The sequence below is a fragment of the Bombina bombina genome, chromosome 4 (assembly GCF_027579735.1).
Source record: "Bombina bombina isolate aBomBom1 chromosome 4, aBomBom1.pri, whole genome shotgun sequence".
NCBI lineage: Eukaryota > Metazoa > Chordata > Amphibia > Anura > Bombinatoridae > Bombina > Bombina bombina.
In genome coordinates, this window is record NC_069502.1 from 103,836,995 (window position 1) to 103,855,163 (window position 18,169).

Consider the following 18,169-nt stretch of genomic DNA (forward strand, 5'->3'; position numbering starts at 1 on the left):
TGCATATAAAACATCTAGTTTTTCCGCATCTATAAGTGCTTATCCGCGGATAGATGCGGAAAAACTAGATGTTTTATGTGCAAATATATAACACATGGCACTAAAAGCATCAAGGCCCATAGCACTGGAGAAATATTCGAGATTGGAGAATATTTGAATTGCAGCTCCAGCTTTGTAATTTATGTGCTGTCCTGCAGATGTGGGATACAATATTTGGGACGTACAATGCGAAATATACGTACGAGGTGGAGTGAGCATCTTCCTAATATTAAGAATTTATCAGACAAACACAGAGTGTCCAGACATTATATGTTAGAACACAAAGGTGAAAAGTGCACATTCAACATTACACCAATAGAAAGCATTCCAGGGTCTAACAAATATAATAGATTCACTAAGTTGCGCCAACGCGAAACTTTTTGGATATATAAGTTTGGTACATTGTTCCCCAATGGGCTCAATGAAGTGATTGATTCTGCAGCCTTTTAAATAGATATATTGTATCAAAACTACCTGGATATATATGTTAGGACAGGAAGATTTAGCCCTATATATATAAGTGGGTTAATTTTTTCTCCAAATGGCACCATGAAGGGGATTATCCCCTTAGTGTATCTAGTAGATATATCTTAATACAATCATCTATCGAATATTAGATTAGGGCATTGGTTCAATACCAACTAAAAACCATTTAATATGATCTGGACAGAGCACCGAGTATCATAAAAATAAAAATAAAAATAAAAATAATCAGACCAAAATCACAGTCACATATGGGTATATAAAATTTATCATTTTACACAAATTTAGGATCACTATTATTATTTATTAATATTCACATTAATAGAGGAAGTTAACATCATTCACGTTGTATTGCTTCACATATCTATTCACCATAATCAATAGTTCACATAGCAAAAGATTGCATTAATAATATTAATACACTAATAATAATTTTTACTTTACACTACTATGATAATGTACAAAATTTATAACTATAGGTATGAATTAGGAAGAATATAGATTCACATAGATGAAGTATCTGCAAGTATTTTTAAGTATATTTGAGTGCACAATGTAGTAGTATTAGGGACTATAATAGTTAATATATTACATCTAACCCACTAATCACAAAATGGTGTAACACACCTTTTTATCACCATGTAAGGGATATTATATTCAACACAAAACCACACGTAATATTCATTATTTAGAATATTCTTTATATATTTGCATAATAAAAAAAGAACAAGCAAGGTATAACAGCCACGTTAAAAAACAGATTAGTAAGGCACATTAGTTAATACCGTATATCCTTGGATGTGATCTTTATAGTGCATAGTATAATCTCAGTAATAATAAATATTAAAAGTATTATGGGCCCTGTAATGCCTTGGTTAGAAAGAAAGGTGCATTAGGTAAATAATTAAATTCTTTAGTTTTATCGTAAAAGGTCATGCAGTAATATACACACTAGGAAATTGGAGACCGCAACTTTACAAGGGTATATATACATACATTACACTCATTTGCCTTTGGAATTTGTGGGAAAAATTGAAATATAGGCTCTTGATCCTTCAAGTGTAGCAATTGTTTATGGATATATAAATTCTTATATTAAATAATGATTTTAGCTATCCATAAATATAGTTTTTAATTTTAAATTTATAATTTTTTTTAAATAAGTTAGGTGCGATGTATACATATATATATATATGAATTTTATGTATGATCATCAATATATATATTAGCCATACACGAGTAAATGGTATACTAGTAACATCCGGGATATAGTTTACGTATATGAAGGATATCATGATCTATAGATCTAATATAGCACGACATAGCACTACATGTAAGAAATGTGCGCATCAATGGAGCTCAGGTCAGCTGTGCATACTATCACGCATATCCCCCAGTGATTAACACAGGTAGTTGGGTTGAGATCCACACACACCCAGTGTAAGTGGCAAATCAGAGTACAAGGTACGAACACAAGAGATAGGGATTGGTTAATGATTCCACACACCCTTTTTTAGGGAGGTTTCTTTTATGCAGGATGTATGGTAATTGCGGCTATAAAAGCCGAAGAATGTTTGATGTAAAATATGCCTGATGAAACGGCCGTTAGAGCCGAGAAACGCGTAGCATATTTCCATAGGCTCACCTATACAAACTATTGTATCACAGCCATCATTGTCATAAGAATAAAAGACTTTGATTTTATCTGTTGGCTTGGATACTCATTTGGTGAGCCCAGCATTACCATACACCTGCAGTGGAGGAGTTCTGAGACCGGAGGGAGCCAGCTGGTTAGCTCTGATAGCCAGCCAGTGTCTACAAGCACATAGGTGTGCTCTAACAAATTGTGAATACCCTGTGTGAAAAGTTTGTTGCTGATTTAATTTGCTATCACAGATACACACATTTGGGCGCTTTTGTATTTGCAGACTGAGAGTGAGTGGAGACCGGAGGGAGCCAGCTGGGTAGCTCTGATAGCCAGCCCGCAACTACAAGCACATAAGTGTGCTCATTCAAATTGTGAGTAGTCTGTGTGAAGACTTGTTACATCTTCAAATTACAGCTTGTTACAGATACACACATTTGGGCGCCTCTCTTGTGTTTTTATCTTTTTAGGATCTTATATATATAGTTTTTATCTGTATATATGTCTGTTAATACATATTGTACATAAACATATACTGTAAATACATAAATACATATATATGTACATACACATATATAGACATGTACAGTATATGTATGTATCTCTATGTTAAAGCCCTTTGCAGTCCATTTTTTCTAACACCTCAGACCGCATAGCTTTAGGCCCTTATAAGATTTCTATGCAATATTATTTTTAATATTTTTTATTTAACAGTGTTATTATGGGTGTGACTGTACTTTTAAATGTATTATTGAAGTATTTTGTTCCCCTTATTTGTCTCGAGTAACATTGAGCCAGAGCTCTGAAGTCCTGCTTTACCAACGTACGTTAAATTTAATAGCGCTTAAGTAATAACGTTTATTTCATACTCCTAATACGAGTGCAACAGTTAGCGTGCCACTTGTTACCTAGCACACATTTGGAAAGACTTGATTTGCAAATTTAAAGTCTTAAACTGATTACAAACTGAACTTAGTTTAACAGGTAGTGTTTTTTATTTGTATTTACCAATTACATTTTTTAAAATAATTTACATTTAAAAACAATACAAACTTCGGATGGAGACAGCCGCATCCGCTGATTGTTAAATATAGACTTTTGTGTATACTGGAGAGACTGATATTTTATTGGGAGAAATCTCAATTAGAAATTTTCAGATAGATTACGAGTTTGTGCGTTCGTCTTTTAACGCTGAAAAAATGGCCATTTCAGCATTAAAACAGCAACACAGCCATTACAATTCTTGTCGGTTTAGTTGTACCGCAAGCCTTTTAACCTGTAACGTAACGTCAGTCCACACTCGTAACAATTACTTTTTTTCATGTTACTTCCATAGCGCAGCCATTACGAGTTTTGCTGTGAGGCTAAAAAGCTTGCGTTACACCCTATAACAACAAAATCTGTATCTCCATCTGAGAGCAGTAGTTATGAGTTTTACACAACAAAACTGTTACATAAAACTCATAACTAAAGTGTTAAAAAGTACACTAAACACCCATAAACTATTTGTTAACCCCTAAACTGAGGCCCTCCCGCATTGCAAATACTATATTAAACTTATTAACCACTTATCTGCCGCTCCTGACTTCGCTGCCACTAATAAAATGTATTAACCCCTATTCCGCCGCTCCCCGACATTGTCACCACTATAAAAAACGTATTAACCTCTAAACCACCACCCTCCCGCATCGCAAACACTATTTAAATATATTAACCCCTAATCTGCTGTCCACCCACATCGCCCCCACTATACTAAAGTTAACCCCTAAACAGCAAGCCACTATAATAAACCTATTAACCCCTAAACCGCAAGCCCCCCACAACAAAATATACTAAATTAAACTATTAACCCCTAAACCGAAAGCCCCCAACAGCACAATAAACTAATTTAAACTAGTAACCCCTAAACCTAACGCCCCTCTAACTTTATATTAAAATTACAATTTCCCTATCTTAAATTACATTAAAACTTACCTTTCAAATGAAAAAAACTAACGCCTAGATTTAGAGTTTTGCGTTAGAAGGGGTGCGTTAGCTACGCGTGGTTTTTTTTTCCCCGCACCTTTTAAACAACGCTGGTATTTAGAGTTCTCTGAATGGCTGCGTTAGGCTCCAAAAAGGGAGCGTACAGGCATATTTACCGCCACTGCAACTCTCAATACCAGCGTTGCTTACGGACGCGGCCAGCTTAAAAAACGTGCTTGTGCGTGATTCCCCCATAGGAAACAATGGGGCAGTTTGAGCTGGAAAAAAAACCTAACACCTGCAAAAAAGCAGCGTTCAGCTCCTAACGCAGCCCCATTGTTTCCTATGGGGAAACCCTTCCTAAGTCTGCACCTAACACCCTAACATGCACCCCAAGTTTAAACACCCCTAACCTTACACTTATTAACCCCTAATCTGCCGCCCCTGCTATCGCTGACCCCTGCATATTATTATTAACCGCTAATCTGCCGCTCCGTACACCGCCGCCACCTACATTATACCTATGTACCGCTAATCTGCTGCCCCTAACACCGCCGACCCCTATATTATATTTATTAACCCCTAATCTGCCCCCCCCAACGTTGCCGCTACCTTACCTACACTTATTAACCCCTAATCTGCCAACCGGACCTCACCGCTACTCTAATAAATGTATTAACCCCTAAAGCTAAGTCTAACCCTAACACTAACACCCCCCTAAGTTAAATATAATTTAAATCTAACGAAATCAAATAATTCTTATTAAATAAATTATTCCTATTTAAAGCTAAATACTTTCCTGTAAAATAAACCCTAATATAGCTAAAATATAAATAATAATTACATTAAAGCTATTTTAGGATTTATATTTATTTTACAGGCAACTTTGTATTTATTTTAACTAGGTACAATAACTATTAAATAGTTAATAACTATTTAATAGCTACCTAGTTAAAATAATTACAAAATTACCTGTAAAATAAATCCTAACCTAAGTTACAATTAAACCTAACACTACACTATCAATAAATTAATTAAATAAACTACCTAGAATTATCTACAATTAAATCAACTAAACTAAATTACAAAAAAAAAAAACACATTTAATTACCAAAAACAAACAAACACTAAATTACAAAAAATAAAGAAAGATTACAAGAATTTTAAACTAATTACACCTACTCAAAGCCCCCAAAATAAAAAAATGCCCTACCCTAATCTAAAATAAAAAAGTTTACAGCTCTTTTACCTTACCAGCCCTTAAAAGGGCCTTTTGCGGGGCATGCCCCAAAGAAAACAGCTCTTTTGCCTGTAAAAAAACATACAATACCCCCCAACATTACAACCCACCACCCACATACCCCTGATCTAACCCAACCCCCCCTTAAAAAAACCTAACACTAAGCCCCTGAAGGACTAATGACGAATGAAGGTTCCTTTAAGGGACGTCATCCAAGATGGCGTCCCTCAAATTCCGATTGGCTGATAGGATTCTATCAGCCAATCAGAATTAAGGTAATAAAAAATACTGATTGGCTGATTGAATCAGCCAATCAGATTCAAGCTCAATCCGATTGGCTGATCCAATCAGCCAATCAGATTGAGCTTGCATTCTATTGGCTGATCGGAACAGCCAATAGAATGCAAGCTTAATTCGAGGGACACCATCTTGGATGATGTCCCTTAAAGGAACCTTCATTCGTCATTAGTCCGTTGGGAGAAGAGGATGTTCCGCGCCGGAGGTCTTGAAGATGGAGCCGCTCCTCGTCGGATGGATGAAGATAGAAGTTGCTGCTTGGATTAAGATGTTTGCCGGTCTGGATCTCCTCTTCTTGCCGGATAGGATGAAGACTTCGGAGCCTCTTCTGGACCTCTTCTTGTCGGATAGGATGAAGACTTCGGAGCCTCTTCTGGACGGATCTGTGATACCCGGCGTGGTGAAGACAAGGTAGGAAGATCTTCAGGGGCTTAGTGTAAGGTTTTTTAAGGGGGGTTTGGGTTAGATTAGGGGTATGTGGGTGGTGGGTTGTAATGTTGGGGGGGTATTGTATGTTTTTTTTACAGGCAAAAGAGCTGTTTTCTTAAGGGCATGCCCCGCAAAAGGCCCTTTTAAGGGCTGGTAAGGTAAAAGAGCTGTAAACTTTTTATTTTAGATTAGGGTAGGGCATTTTTTTATTTTGGGGGGCTTTGTTATTTTTTTAGGGGGCTTAGAGTAGGTGTAATTAGTTAAAAATTCTTGTAATCTTTTTTTATTTTTTGTAATTTAGTGTTTGTTTTTTTTGTAATTTAGTGTTTGTTTGTTTGTTTTTTGTAATTTAGTTTTATTATAGTGGCGGCGAGGTCCGGTCGGCAGATTAGGGGTTAATAAGTGTAGGTAAGGTAGCGGCGATGTTGGGGGGGCAGATTAGGGGTTAATAAATATTATGTAGGTGTCGGCGATGTTAGGGGCAGCAAGTTAGGGGTACATAGGAAAATGTAGGTGGCGGCGCTTTGCGGTCGGCAGATTAGGGGTTAATTATTGTAGGTAGCTGGCGGCGACATTGTGGGGGGCAGGTTAGGGGTTAATAAATATAATATAGGGGTCGGCGGTGTTAGGGGCAGCAGATTAGGGGTACATAAGTATAACGTAGGTGGCGGTCGGCAGATTAAGGGTTAAAAAAATTTATTCGAGTGGCAGCGATGTGGGGGGACCTCGGTTTAGGGGTACATAGGTAGTTTATGGGTGTTAGTGTACTTTAGAGCACAGTAGTTAAGAGCTTTATGAACCGGCGTTAGCCCAGAAAGCTCTTAACTCCTGGCTTTTTTCTGCGGCTGGAGTTTTGTCGTTAGAGTTCTAACGCTCACTTCAGCCAAGACTCTAAATACCAGCATTAGAAAGATCCCATTGAAAAGATAGGATACGCAATTGACGTAAGGGGATCTGCGGTATGGAAAAGTCGCGGCTGGAAAGTGAGCGTTAGACCCTTTCCTGACTGACTCTAAATACCAGCGTTAGAAAGATCCCATTGAAAAGATAGGATACGCAATTGACGTAAGGGGATCTGCGGTAAGGAAAAGTCGCGGCTGGAAAGTTAGTGTTAGACCCTTTCCTGACTGACTCTAAATACCAGCGGTAGGCCAAAACCTGCGTTAGGACCCCCTAACGCTGGTTTGGACGGCTAACGCAGAACTCTAAATCTAGGCGTTTGTTTAAACTAACAAACTAATATAACTATTAAACTAAAATTAAACTAACTACCAATTAAAGAAAACTAAAATACACATTAAAAAAATCCTAACACTACTATAAAAATACAAAGACCCCTCAACAGTAAAACCCACCACTCAACCAATCCCCCAAAATAAAAAACCTAATTCTAACAAAAACCTAAGCTACCCATTGCCCTGAAAAGGGCATTTGTATGAGCATTGCCCTTAAAAGGACATTTAGCTCTTTTGCATTGCCCTGAAAAGCGCATTTCGTTTTTTTTGGAAAAGCCCAAACCCTAAACTAAAAGGGTTAGGTTTAGGGGTTAATAGTTTAAATTAGGTTGTTGCGATGTGGGGGGCTGGCGGTTTAGGTGTTAATAGGTTTATTTAGAAGTAGTGATGTGGGAGGCCAAAGGTTTAATGGTTAATAACTTTATTTAGTGGTGGCGATGTCGGGGAGCGGCGGAATAGGGGTTAATAGATTTATTATAGTGTGGGCGATGTTGGGGTACAGGGGAATAAGGGTTAATAACTATAGTATAGTGGCGGCGATGTCGGGAGCGGCAGATTAGGGGTTAATAACTTTATTTAGGTGGTGGCGATATCGGGAGTGTCAGATTAGGGGTTAATAACATTATGTAGGTGTCGGCGATGTCGGAGGCAGCAGATTAGGGGTGTTTAGACGTGGCGTTTATGTTAGGGTGTTAGGTTTAAACGTAACTTTTTTTTCCCCATAGAAATCAATGGGGCTGCGTTACGTAGCTTTTCATTCCGCGATCGCAGGTGTTAGTTTTTTTTCTAACCCCCTCTCCCCATTGATGTCTATGGGGAAAGCGTGCACAAGCATGTCAAAACAACGCTTGTATTTTGTGCGGTTTGGAGCTCAACGCAACCATATCGCACCCACAAACCGGCTGTTTCAAAACTTGTAATGACATCGCTATGGAGGGTGAAATAACGCAACTTTTATTGCTTTTGTTAAAAACCCTCTTGCGTGCATAACTCATAATCTACCTGTTTATATTTTAACATGTTTTTTGGTTGTATCAATTTTATATGTAAATTATTTGTAATGTTTTAATTTTTATATACAATATAAATAATGGGCCAGATTACAAGGGAGAGCTAATTAACTCTCCAGCTTGAGAATTTTTTTTGCGTGCGTCAGGTTGAGCTTGTATTACAATATCGCATGCTCAATAATCTATTCCCTAATAGAAGTCAATGGAGCAAAATAAGTTGAAAAAACCTTAACCCTCAATTAGTGCGCAATCCCGATAGCATAATCTCATGTGCGCTAACCCAACATGAAAATATGATTTTTTTAAAATTACAATGTTCTTCACAAAGCAGAATATGTTTTATTTATTCATATACACATATTTCTACATAATCAGTATCTGAGGGTATTTTGGTACAATATAGATCTATATATATATATATATATATATATATATATATATATATATATATATATATATATATATATATATATATATATATATATATATATATATATATAAATACTTAGAACATATTCTGCCTTGTGTAGAAGACCCACTCAGCACATAATTAATTCTAACCAAATGGTTTTACTACATTTAAGGCAAGATTTTCATTGGTTTAAGCAAATTAACAAAACAATAAAATACTCACCGTGACCCTTAATAATTTCTTTAACAATTGGAAATACACCTTTCCAGGAAAACTCATCAGCATTGTTCACTAGAGCTTCCTTCAGTGTTTCATATCCACAGATTACAACAAACTTTTTAGTTCCCAATTGGATGGTGAACACAGGCCCATACTTTTTAGATAGCTAGGGGAAAAAATGATGTGACAATTTTTTTTTTAAATTAAATTTAACACTAGAAATACAATAATATAATAACATGCTATGATTTATAAGACAGTTGTAAATAGATCTCCCCTGCTTTCATCTGCTTATATCCCAGTTCATTTTATTGAAATGTTTAACTGTTTCAGCTCTGTCCAAACATGCACACATGGCCATCCAATCCCCTATCGCCTGATTAACCTATCCACCAACCCAAGCAGCTCAGGCTCCCCTCCAAGCCATCCAGCTCTGGGTTATTATTTCAATTTGTTGGGAAAGTATGGAGAGAGAGAGAGAGACAGTGAATAAATAAAAAAAAAAAAAAAAAAAAACTCCCAATAAACAAATCAAAAGTATGGTTATATATAAATGTGCATTGACTGATTATTCACACCCTATTTTGGTGGAAAGGAGACATTTTTACAAGGCTGGCAAGAAAAAGGGTGTGTTTTTTCAGTGCAATAATTAAAAAATATAGTACTGTGATACATTTGAAAATATGTTTCTCAAAATAAAATAAAATACATTTTGAAAGCTGTTCCCCTAAAGAATTCAAAAATATACATACAGGGAGTGCAGAATTATTAGGCAAGTTGTATTTTTGAGGATTAATTTTATTATTGAACAACAACCATGTTCTCAATGAACCCAAAAAACTCATTAATATCAAAGCTGAATATTTTTGGAAGTAGTTTTTAGTTTGTTTTTAGTTTTAGCTATTTTAGGGGGATATCTGAGTGTGCAGGTGACTATTACTGTGCATAATTATTAGGCAACTTAACAAAAAACAAATATATACCCATTTCAATTATTTATTTTTACCAGTGAAACCAATATAACATCTCAACATTCACAAATATACATTTCTGACATTCAAAAACAAATCAAAAACAAATCAGTGACCAATATAGCCACCTTTCTTTGCAAGGACACTCAAAAGCCTGCCATCCATGGATTCTGTCAGTGTTTTGATCTGTTCACCATCAACATTGCAGCAGCAACCACAGCCTCCCAGACACTGTTCAGAGAGGTGTACTGTTTTCCCTCCTTGTAAATCTCACATTTGTTGATGGACCACAGGTTCTCAATGGGGTTCAGATCAGGTGAACAAGGAGGCCATGTCATTAGATTTTCTTCTTTTATACCCTTTCTTGCCAGCCACGCTGTGGAGTACTTGGACGCGTGTGATGGAGCATTGTCCTGCATGAAAATCATGTTTTTCTTGAAGGATGCAGACTTCTTCCTGTACCACTGCTTGAAGAAGGTGTCTTCCAGAAACTGGCAGTAGGACTGGGAGTTGAGCTTGACTCCATCCTCAACCTGAAAAGGCCCCACAAGCTCATCTTTGATGATACCAGCCCAAACCAGTACTCCACCTCCACCTTGCTGGCATCTGAGTCGGACTGGAGCTCTCTGCCCTTTACCAATCCAGCCACGGGCCCATCCATCTGGCCCATCAAGACTCACTCTCATTTCATCAGTCCATAAAACCTTAGAAAAATCAGTCTTGAGATATTTCTTGGCCCAGTCTTGACGTTTCAGCTTGTGTGTCTTGTTCAGTGGTGGTCGTCTTTCAGCCTTTCTTACCTTGGCCATGTCTCTGAGTATTGCACACCTTGTGCTTTTGGGCACTCCAGTGATGTTGCAGCTCTGAAATATGGCCAAACTGGTGGCAAGTGGCATCTTGGCAGCTGCACGCTTGACTTTTCTCAGTTCATGGGCAGTTATTTTGCGCCTTGGTTTTTCCACACGCTTCTTGTGACCCTGTCGACTATTTTGAATGAAACGCTTGATTGTTCGATGATCACGCTTCAGAAGCTTTGCAATTTTAAGAGTGCTGCATACCTCTGCAAGATATCTCACTATTTTTGACTTTTCTGAGCCTGTCAAGTCCTTCTTTTGACCCATTTTGCCAAAGGAAAGGATGTTGCCTAATAATTATGCACACCTGATATAGGGTGTTGATGTCATTAGACCACACCCCTTCTCATTACAGAGATACACATCACCTAATATGCTTAATTGGTAGTAGGCTTTCGAGCCTATACAGCTTGGAGTAAGACAACATGCATAAAGAGGATGATGTGGTCAAAATACTCATTTGCCTAATAATTCTGAACTCCCTGTATATATATAAACAATTGTAATCAAGAAAAATCATTTTTAAATCCCATTGCCATTCAAAACATAAAATACTAACAAAAAAGCAATAACAATAACCTAAGTCTATTGAAAACTACATATGCACAACTATTTTGTATTAAATAACAAGTTATATCTGTAAAATATTACCTCTATAATGTTTTTAAATGTCTCATACTTATTTATTAGATGCAGATGTCCAATAAATGGTAAAGGCTTTGGTCCAGGAGGAAAATTTTTGTTAACATTTCTATTCCAGCCATAAATAATGCTTATCAAACATAGACATAGAATAATGGTTAGGACTATTGAGACGGGATCAGTGGAAACCATGTTTGTCATAAGGAGTACCTGCAAAAGAAAAGAACATCCTTAGACAAAAGCAAACAAAGAATATACTGTGTGTATATATATATATATATATCCTATATTATAAAAGGCCAGGTATGTTTGTCCGAAGCTGTCATGTGTAGTAGAGACAGTGAGGATCAGACAGCAGAGAAGGTGGGCGGGAGCGGGTGTGGCGTGGGATGATGTGACCAGGTGGGAGTGGCTGTGGTGGGGGCTTGGTCGAATGGGAGCGGGCGTGATGGTGGCATGGTCGGTCAAAAGTGTGCGTGCCAGGGCGTGGCCAGAGTTTGACCAGGCGGCAGTGCAGGCATGTGGGACCACTGCACTGCAGAAAATGTATATATTCAGGAAAGAAAACAGCACTTAAAGTGAAGGTTTTTAAAAATACTGTTAAAACGGGGGCACTTTCATTCATCAAAGTTAAGAAAGCAGCTGTTTTGATTAAAAACTTACTTTTGTTTTTTTCACAGCCAGAGCAGCTCCCCCCACACGTCCTCTCTTTACACGTCATCAATGACTAATCCAGCTTCCTCCAATCATGGCTTTACCCCCAGGGGAGTCATTGCTTGCCATGCCATGATTGGAGGTAGCTGGATTAGTCATTGATGATGTGTGAAGAGAGGATCTCCGTGTGGGGGAAGCTGCTCTGGCTGTGAAAAAAACAAAGGTACGTTTTTAATTAAAACAGCTGCTTTCTAATCTTTGATGAATGAAAGTGTCCCTGTTTTTAATAGTATTTTTAAAAAACGGGCTTTCATTCATCATAGTTTACCTTCACTTTAAGTGAAATATTCGAAAATATACAATTTCCAAGAACAAATCTTAATAAATATCTTTAGAAAATCTTAATAAAAAATGGATTTATTTGGTTGTTTGACATATATTAGTCCAATATACAGTCAAGGTGTCCAAGCACACCAATATAGCAAGTTATTACATGCAAGTAAACATACTAAAAGATTGTTTTGCAATAATACAAAGGTTTAAATATAAATATGTTTACATAAAGTTTATATTATAAAATGGTATTTGGCGACATGTAATATACAAAGGAGGTTGATGCACGGAAGCATATACCTAAAGTGCTAGTGTGTGCCAAACTGAACAAATTCAATTAAAAAAACATTAAAATGTGATAAACACAGCTAATGGTAAGTATAAAATAAGAATACGGATAAGTCACAACTCACTTGCTTGCCTGGCCAGACAAAACTTGTATACTCATGAAGTGTTTCTGGGTCATGTGCAATGACTCAACCTTGCCTACCTTCAGACGGGTAATGTCCTGTTTATTCATAGCCAATGGACACACTTGCCCTTTTTGATTGACATCTCTTTAGGCTAGTGGGGCTCTGCCTGTCAGTTTTTGTAAACAGAGCGACTTGTTTTACCTCAACAAAAAGAGTGTTTCCTCTATTTCTTTGTGGCAAACCCCAAGCAAAAATTAAAATTGCCAAAAAACTGTCATAATCACTAATCTATGTGTGTGGGGCCCCTTCTGTCACAAGTTGTGAGTATGTGTTTTTAAGCTTTTAAATAGGATAATGACATTAAAGAGAGCTGCAGGCACAGAAGCAAATACAATTACATGGTGAGCAGTAATTATTCTGTAGTAGCTGTGCCAAGCAGTCTAATATTTCTTAAAGTATAAATAAATGGTTTTTTTTTAAAAAAAGCTAAAGAATTCCTTGATTTATGTTTTCCAGCTTAGGTTCTCAAAAATCTGTAAATTTACCCCAGTGCAGGCCAAGGAATAGTTAGATAGGGTAGCGGTTAGGTCAGTGTGAGGTGTATGTGGAGTGGTATAAATAAGAAAGAGTTGGAAGTGGTGGCCTCTTCTTTTCCGGACCAGCAGGTGAGAAGAGGCTCAGGTCTGGCAGCTTCTTGCACTGATCCAGAACTGACAGTGTGTTACCTGTGATGGCTCAGATGCAGGAAGTGTTATCTGCAGCTGCAGCATTGGCAAGGGAGAAAGATCCAGGCTGGCTGCTTGAGCAGTGGAGAGGCGTAGGGGCTCTTCCCAAAGGGGAACCAGTTGAACCAGTTGTGGAGGAGCAGAGGCCACCTATAGGACCCACGAGGTGATCAAAAGCTCCAGTGCGGCTCAGCCATAATGTACCAGTAAGGTAATCACATGGGGGCACAAGAGCTTGAGCTGAATCCGCAGGTGGAAGAGGCACCAAGATTTATGACAGGAGTTGGGGGAGATCCCTGTCAGCGATAGCAGTGCATCCTTGAGTGAAACAAGTGGCTGCTGCTGGCAGTGCCGCTGAGGCTGATTAAGGAATGGATTGCTCAACCCACATGCGGGAGTAGGACGGCAACTTCATTGTCCTGGCAGGTGTCTTCAGTGACTATGATGAGGTGAGTGAAGGCACATCTACCAGACCTGTTGCGGCTGGCCAGGTGGGTGAGCTTGACACTTTGGCGCAGCTTTTGCACTCTTTATCCCCACAGGTGCAGAATAAGAGAGGACAGCAGATCGGGAGACCAGTCAGAGATGTTACTGCTGGGATAGGGGAGACGAGTGAGGGGTTTGTTGTGGTGCGGCGGAGTCTGTTGTGTCTTTGCAGAAGAACATTAAGAGTTGGGGCCCTAGGAACAAGATTATCGCCTAGCTGGGCTCGCTTGGATATGTCACCTTATGGCAGGAGCAGGGAACAGAGGTGGCAGAATGATAGGAGGCACTCGCCTTCATGCAGGAGGAGATCCTGGGACAGGGTCGAAAGCATGTTGGTGGCCGGTCACGATGAGACTGTTCTGGGCGGGAGTGCTTGTCGTGCCTCACAGAACAGGTGAGGTGCTTGTTGGGGGTTGCCTGTGGGGACGGGTGGGGTCTGGGGAGCCAGGATGGGCTTTTGCCAGTTACAGTGTGTGTTTGAATCTATTGGGTTGGGAACATAGTGCCTAAGTATGGGGTCAAGGCAATCCTGGATGAAGGAATAAGGAAGGGCTTTTGACCCCATGGCAGGCCAAGGCAGAGTTAGATAGGGTAGTGGTTAGGTCAGTGGAAGGTGTAGGTGGAGTGGTATAAATAAGGAAGGGTAAGAAATGGTAGCCTCTTCACTTCCGGACCAGCAGGTGAGAAGAAGCTCCAACCCTCCCTCCCTCCCTGTTATTATGGCAATGGTGTGAGCGTTTGGAAGTGTGCTTGCTGTTTGAGAAGGTGGGCGGTCAAAGTTGGTACCTGTCAGGGTTTTACCCTCCTTTGTTTGCTATTTGCTGCTGTCTGCCATTTTGCTTACCTCTCTCACTGAATCTGATGTAGAGTGTGTGGACATCATCAGTGTTAGACAGGTTGCAGTCCCAGGATTATGATGCCACATTTATTATTTAAAGGGCCTCTGTTCGGTATGCTTTTGCCCTTGCATTGTTTAGACTTGTTTGATAATTCCTGTGTTCCTGTTCCTGTGTATTAGCTTGCTTGTCTGACATCCCTTCTGGTTCCTGATCCCTGGCTTGTTCCTGACTCGGCTGTTTTCCTAGATCCTGATCCTGGGTTGTCTGACTACTCGCTTTGGCTCCTGACTCGGCTCATCTGACTAACAGCTCTGGCTTTGACTTCTGGCTTGTCATTTGGCTTGTGGACTTTTTTATTATTTTTTGTTATTAATAAAGGTGTGATTATACCCGACATTACGAAAGGGCCATGAATCCTGATGGTGCTAATAATCCACCTTTTCCCACCATCATTTCCTGGATGGATGAACAAAATCACTGCTTGAATCAATTTGCACTAGCCCTGCAAACCCTTCTGACTCACCTCTACTTCAGTGATATGGAGGCAATCCTAATCAGTGCAGAGGGTTTTTGAACCATGTGGGCATTTATTTTGAGATGTTACCTCTGGCGTTTCCTTCTGACAGACGCTTGCTGCAGAGGTAGGTTGGAACAATGAAGCCCTTGTTGCCGACTTCTTTCATGGGTTCTCTGATGCAATTAAAGATGAAGTTGCTGCCAGAGATTTACCAGAGGATCTCGTGGCATTGGTGTCTTTTTTAATCCTAATTGACATGAGACTCAGAGAGAGGCCCTCTTTCAAGGAGTGCTTGCAGAAGTCTCCTGTACCATTGTATCCTATGAGTTTGATCCCACCATGCCTCCATCTCCTCCCATGCATCCTGGTTCTGAGTCACCAGGTACTGCTGAGCCGATGCATTTGGGATTCACACATCTCTCCATGGTGGAGAGGGTGTTTCGGAGGAGGGAGGGGCTCTGTCTCTATTGTTAGTTACAGGGCCACATTTTAAAGTCTACATGGCTGGGAAATGCTCGCACCTACTGTCCTGTCGGGGACAGAGCCCGGAACCGCTAAAGGAGAAGCATTTGGTCATGGTTGTTCTTTCCTGGGTGGACTCCCCCATAGTCACCCAGGCTCTTGTTGACTCCGGTGCTGCAGGCTATTTCATTGACAGTGTTTTTGTATCAAAGCACTACATTCCTGTATTGCCTCGGCCCATTCCGCTTGCTATTGAGGCCATTGATTGCAGGCTGCTTCAGCCCGCACTCATTACTCACGAAACCACTCCGTTATCCATGGTTGTTGGGGCTCTCCATTTTGAAACCCTCCAGTTCCAGGTGATAAACTCTCTACATTCTCCCATTGTTCTAGGTTATACCTGGCTCCAAAAGTGCAGTCCCAGTCTCGACTGGCACAGGTCCGAAATTTTGTCATGGTCTCCGCAATGTATTTCCACTTGTCTTTGGAAACCAGTCAAAGTCTTGTGCACTTGTTCGGTATCTCAATTGCCAGAGGAGTACCGAGAGTTCCTAGATGTTTTTGACAAGATGCATGCTGGTACGTTGCCTCCCCAACTGGTCTTAAGATTGTGCCATAGAGCTGCAACCCAGAGCCATTCCTCCATGGGGCTGTGTTTACCATCTGTCTGTTACGGAGAATTGTGCTATGGAGGAGTATGTTGCCAATACTCAGTCGCGAGGAATCATCTGCAAATCCTGCTCTCCTGCAGGGGTTAGCTTCTTCTTTGTGAAGATAAAGGGTGGCGAGTTAAGACCATGCGTCGATTATAGGAGTCTTAATCGTCTTACTATTAATAATGCTTACCAAATTCCACTCATTACTCTCCTCAATTTTCCCATTGTTCTAGGTTATACCTGGCTCCAAAGCGCAATTCCAGTCTCAACTGGCACAGGTCCAAAAAGTTGTCATGGTCTCTGCAATGTATTTCCACTTGTCTTCGGAAACCAGTCAAAGTCTTGTGCACTTCTTTGGTATCTCAATTACCAGAGGAGTACCGAGAGTTCCTAGATGTTTTTGACAAGATGCATGCTGGTACGTTGTCTCCTCACCGGTCTTAAGATTGTACCATAGACCTGCAACCCAGAGCCATTCCTCCACGGGGCTGTGTTTACCCTCTGTCTGTTATGGAGAATTGTGCTATGGAGGAGTATGTTGCTAATACTCAGTCATGGGGAATCATCTGCAAATCCTGCTCTCCTGCAGGGGCTTGCTTCTTCTTTGTGAAGATAAAGGGTGGCAAGTTAAGACCATGCATTGATTATAGGGGTCTTAATCATCTTACTATTAAGAATGCTTACCCTATTCCACTCATTACTCTCCTCAATTTTCCCATTGTTCTAGGTTATACCTGGCTCCAAAGCGCAATCCCAGTCTCGACTGGCACAGGTCCAAAATTTTGTCATGGTCTCTGCAATGTATTTCCACTTGTCTCCAGAAACCAGTCAAAGTCTTGCGCACTTCTTTGGTATCTCCATTGCCAGAGGGGTACTGAGAGTTCCTAGATATTTTTGACAAGTTGCTGTTGCTGGTATGTTGCCTCCTCACCGGTATTACGATTGTGCCATAGACCTGCAACCCGGAGCCATTCCTCCTTAGGGCTGGGTTTACCCTCTGTCTGTTGCAGAGAATTATGCTATGGAGGAGTATGTTGCCAATGCTCGGTCGCGGGGAATCATCTACAAATTTTGCTCTCATGCAGGGACTAGCTTCTTCTTTGTAAAGGAAAAGGGTTGCGAGTTAAGACCATGCATCGATTATAGAGGTTTTTATAGGGGTCTTAATCATCTTACTATTAAGAATGCTTACCCTATACCGCTCATTACGGAACTCTTTGACCACCTCAAGGGAGCTGCTGTCTTTTCTAAACTTGATTTGAGAGGAGAGTACAATCTTGTAAGGATCAAGGAGGGCCATGAATTGAAAACTGCATTTAACACCAGGATAGGGCATTATGAATATATTGTAATTCCCTTTGGCCTATGTAATGCTCCAGCTATTTTCCAAGAATGTATTAATCATGTCCTACAAGATATGTTGCAACAGTGTTATGTAATTTCTGTTGCAGTGTTCTCCATGGATCCTGACAAGTTGTCTGCAGTTCTGCAGTGGCCTCGCCCAGATGGTCTTCGGTCTATTCAACGTTTTTCGGGCTTTGCCAATTACTTTAGAAAGTTTATTAAAAACTTTTCTTCCTTAGTCAAACCTTTTACAGACATGATTTGTAAAGAGAATGATCCACTCCATTGGTCACCTACTG

The 18,169-nt window shown here is 39.8% G+C and overlaps 1 protein-coding gene across 1 annotated transcript in view; it reads right to left on the reverse strand.

Annotated features, from left to right (window-relative positions):
• LOC128655955 (cytochrome P450 2K6) overlaps positions 1 to 18,169 on the reverse strand; it is a 236,806-nt gene that overhangs the window by 159,029 nt on the left and 59,608 nt on the right. The window contains exons 2-3 of the mRNA XM_053709565.1: positions 11,451 to 11,651; positions 8,978 to 9,140 (exon numbers count right to left, since the gene is read on the reverse strand). Of these exons, the coding sequence (XP_053565540.1) occupies positions 8,978 to 9,140; positions 11,451 to 11,642 (355 nt within the window). The 5' untranslated portion in view covers positions 11,643 to 11,651. The remainder of the gene's footprint in view (positions 1 to 8,977; positions 9,141 to 11,450; positions 11,652 to 18,169) is intronic.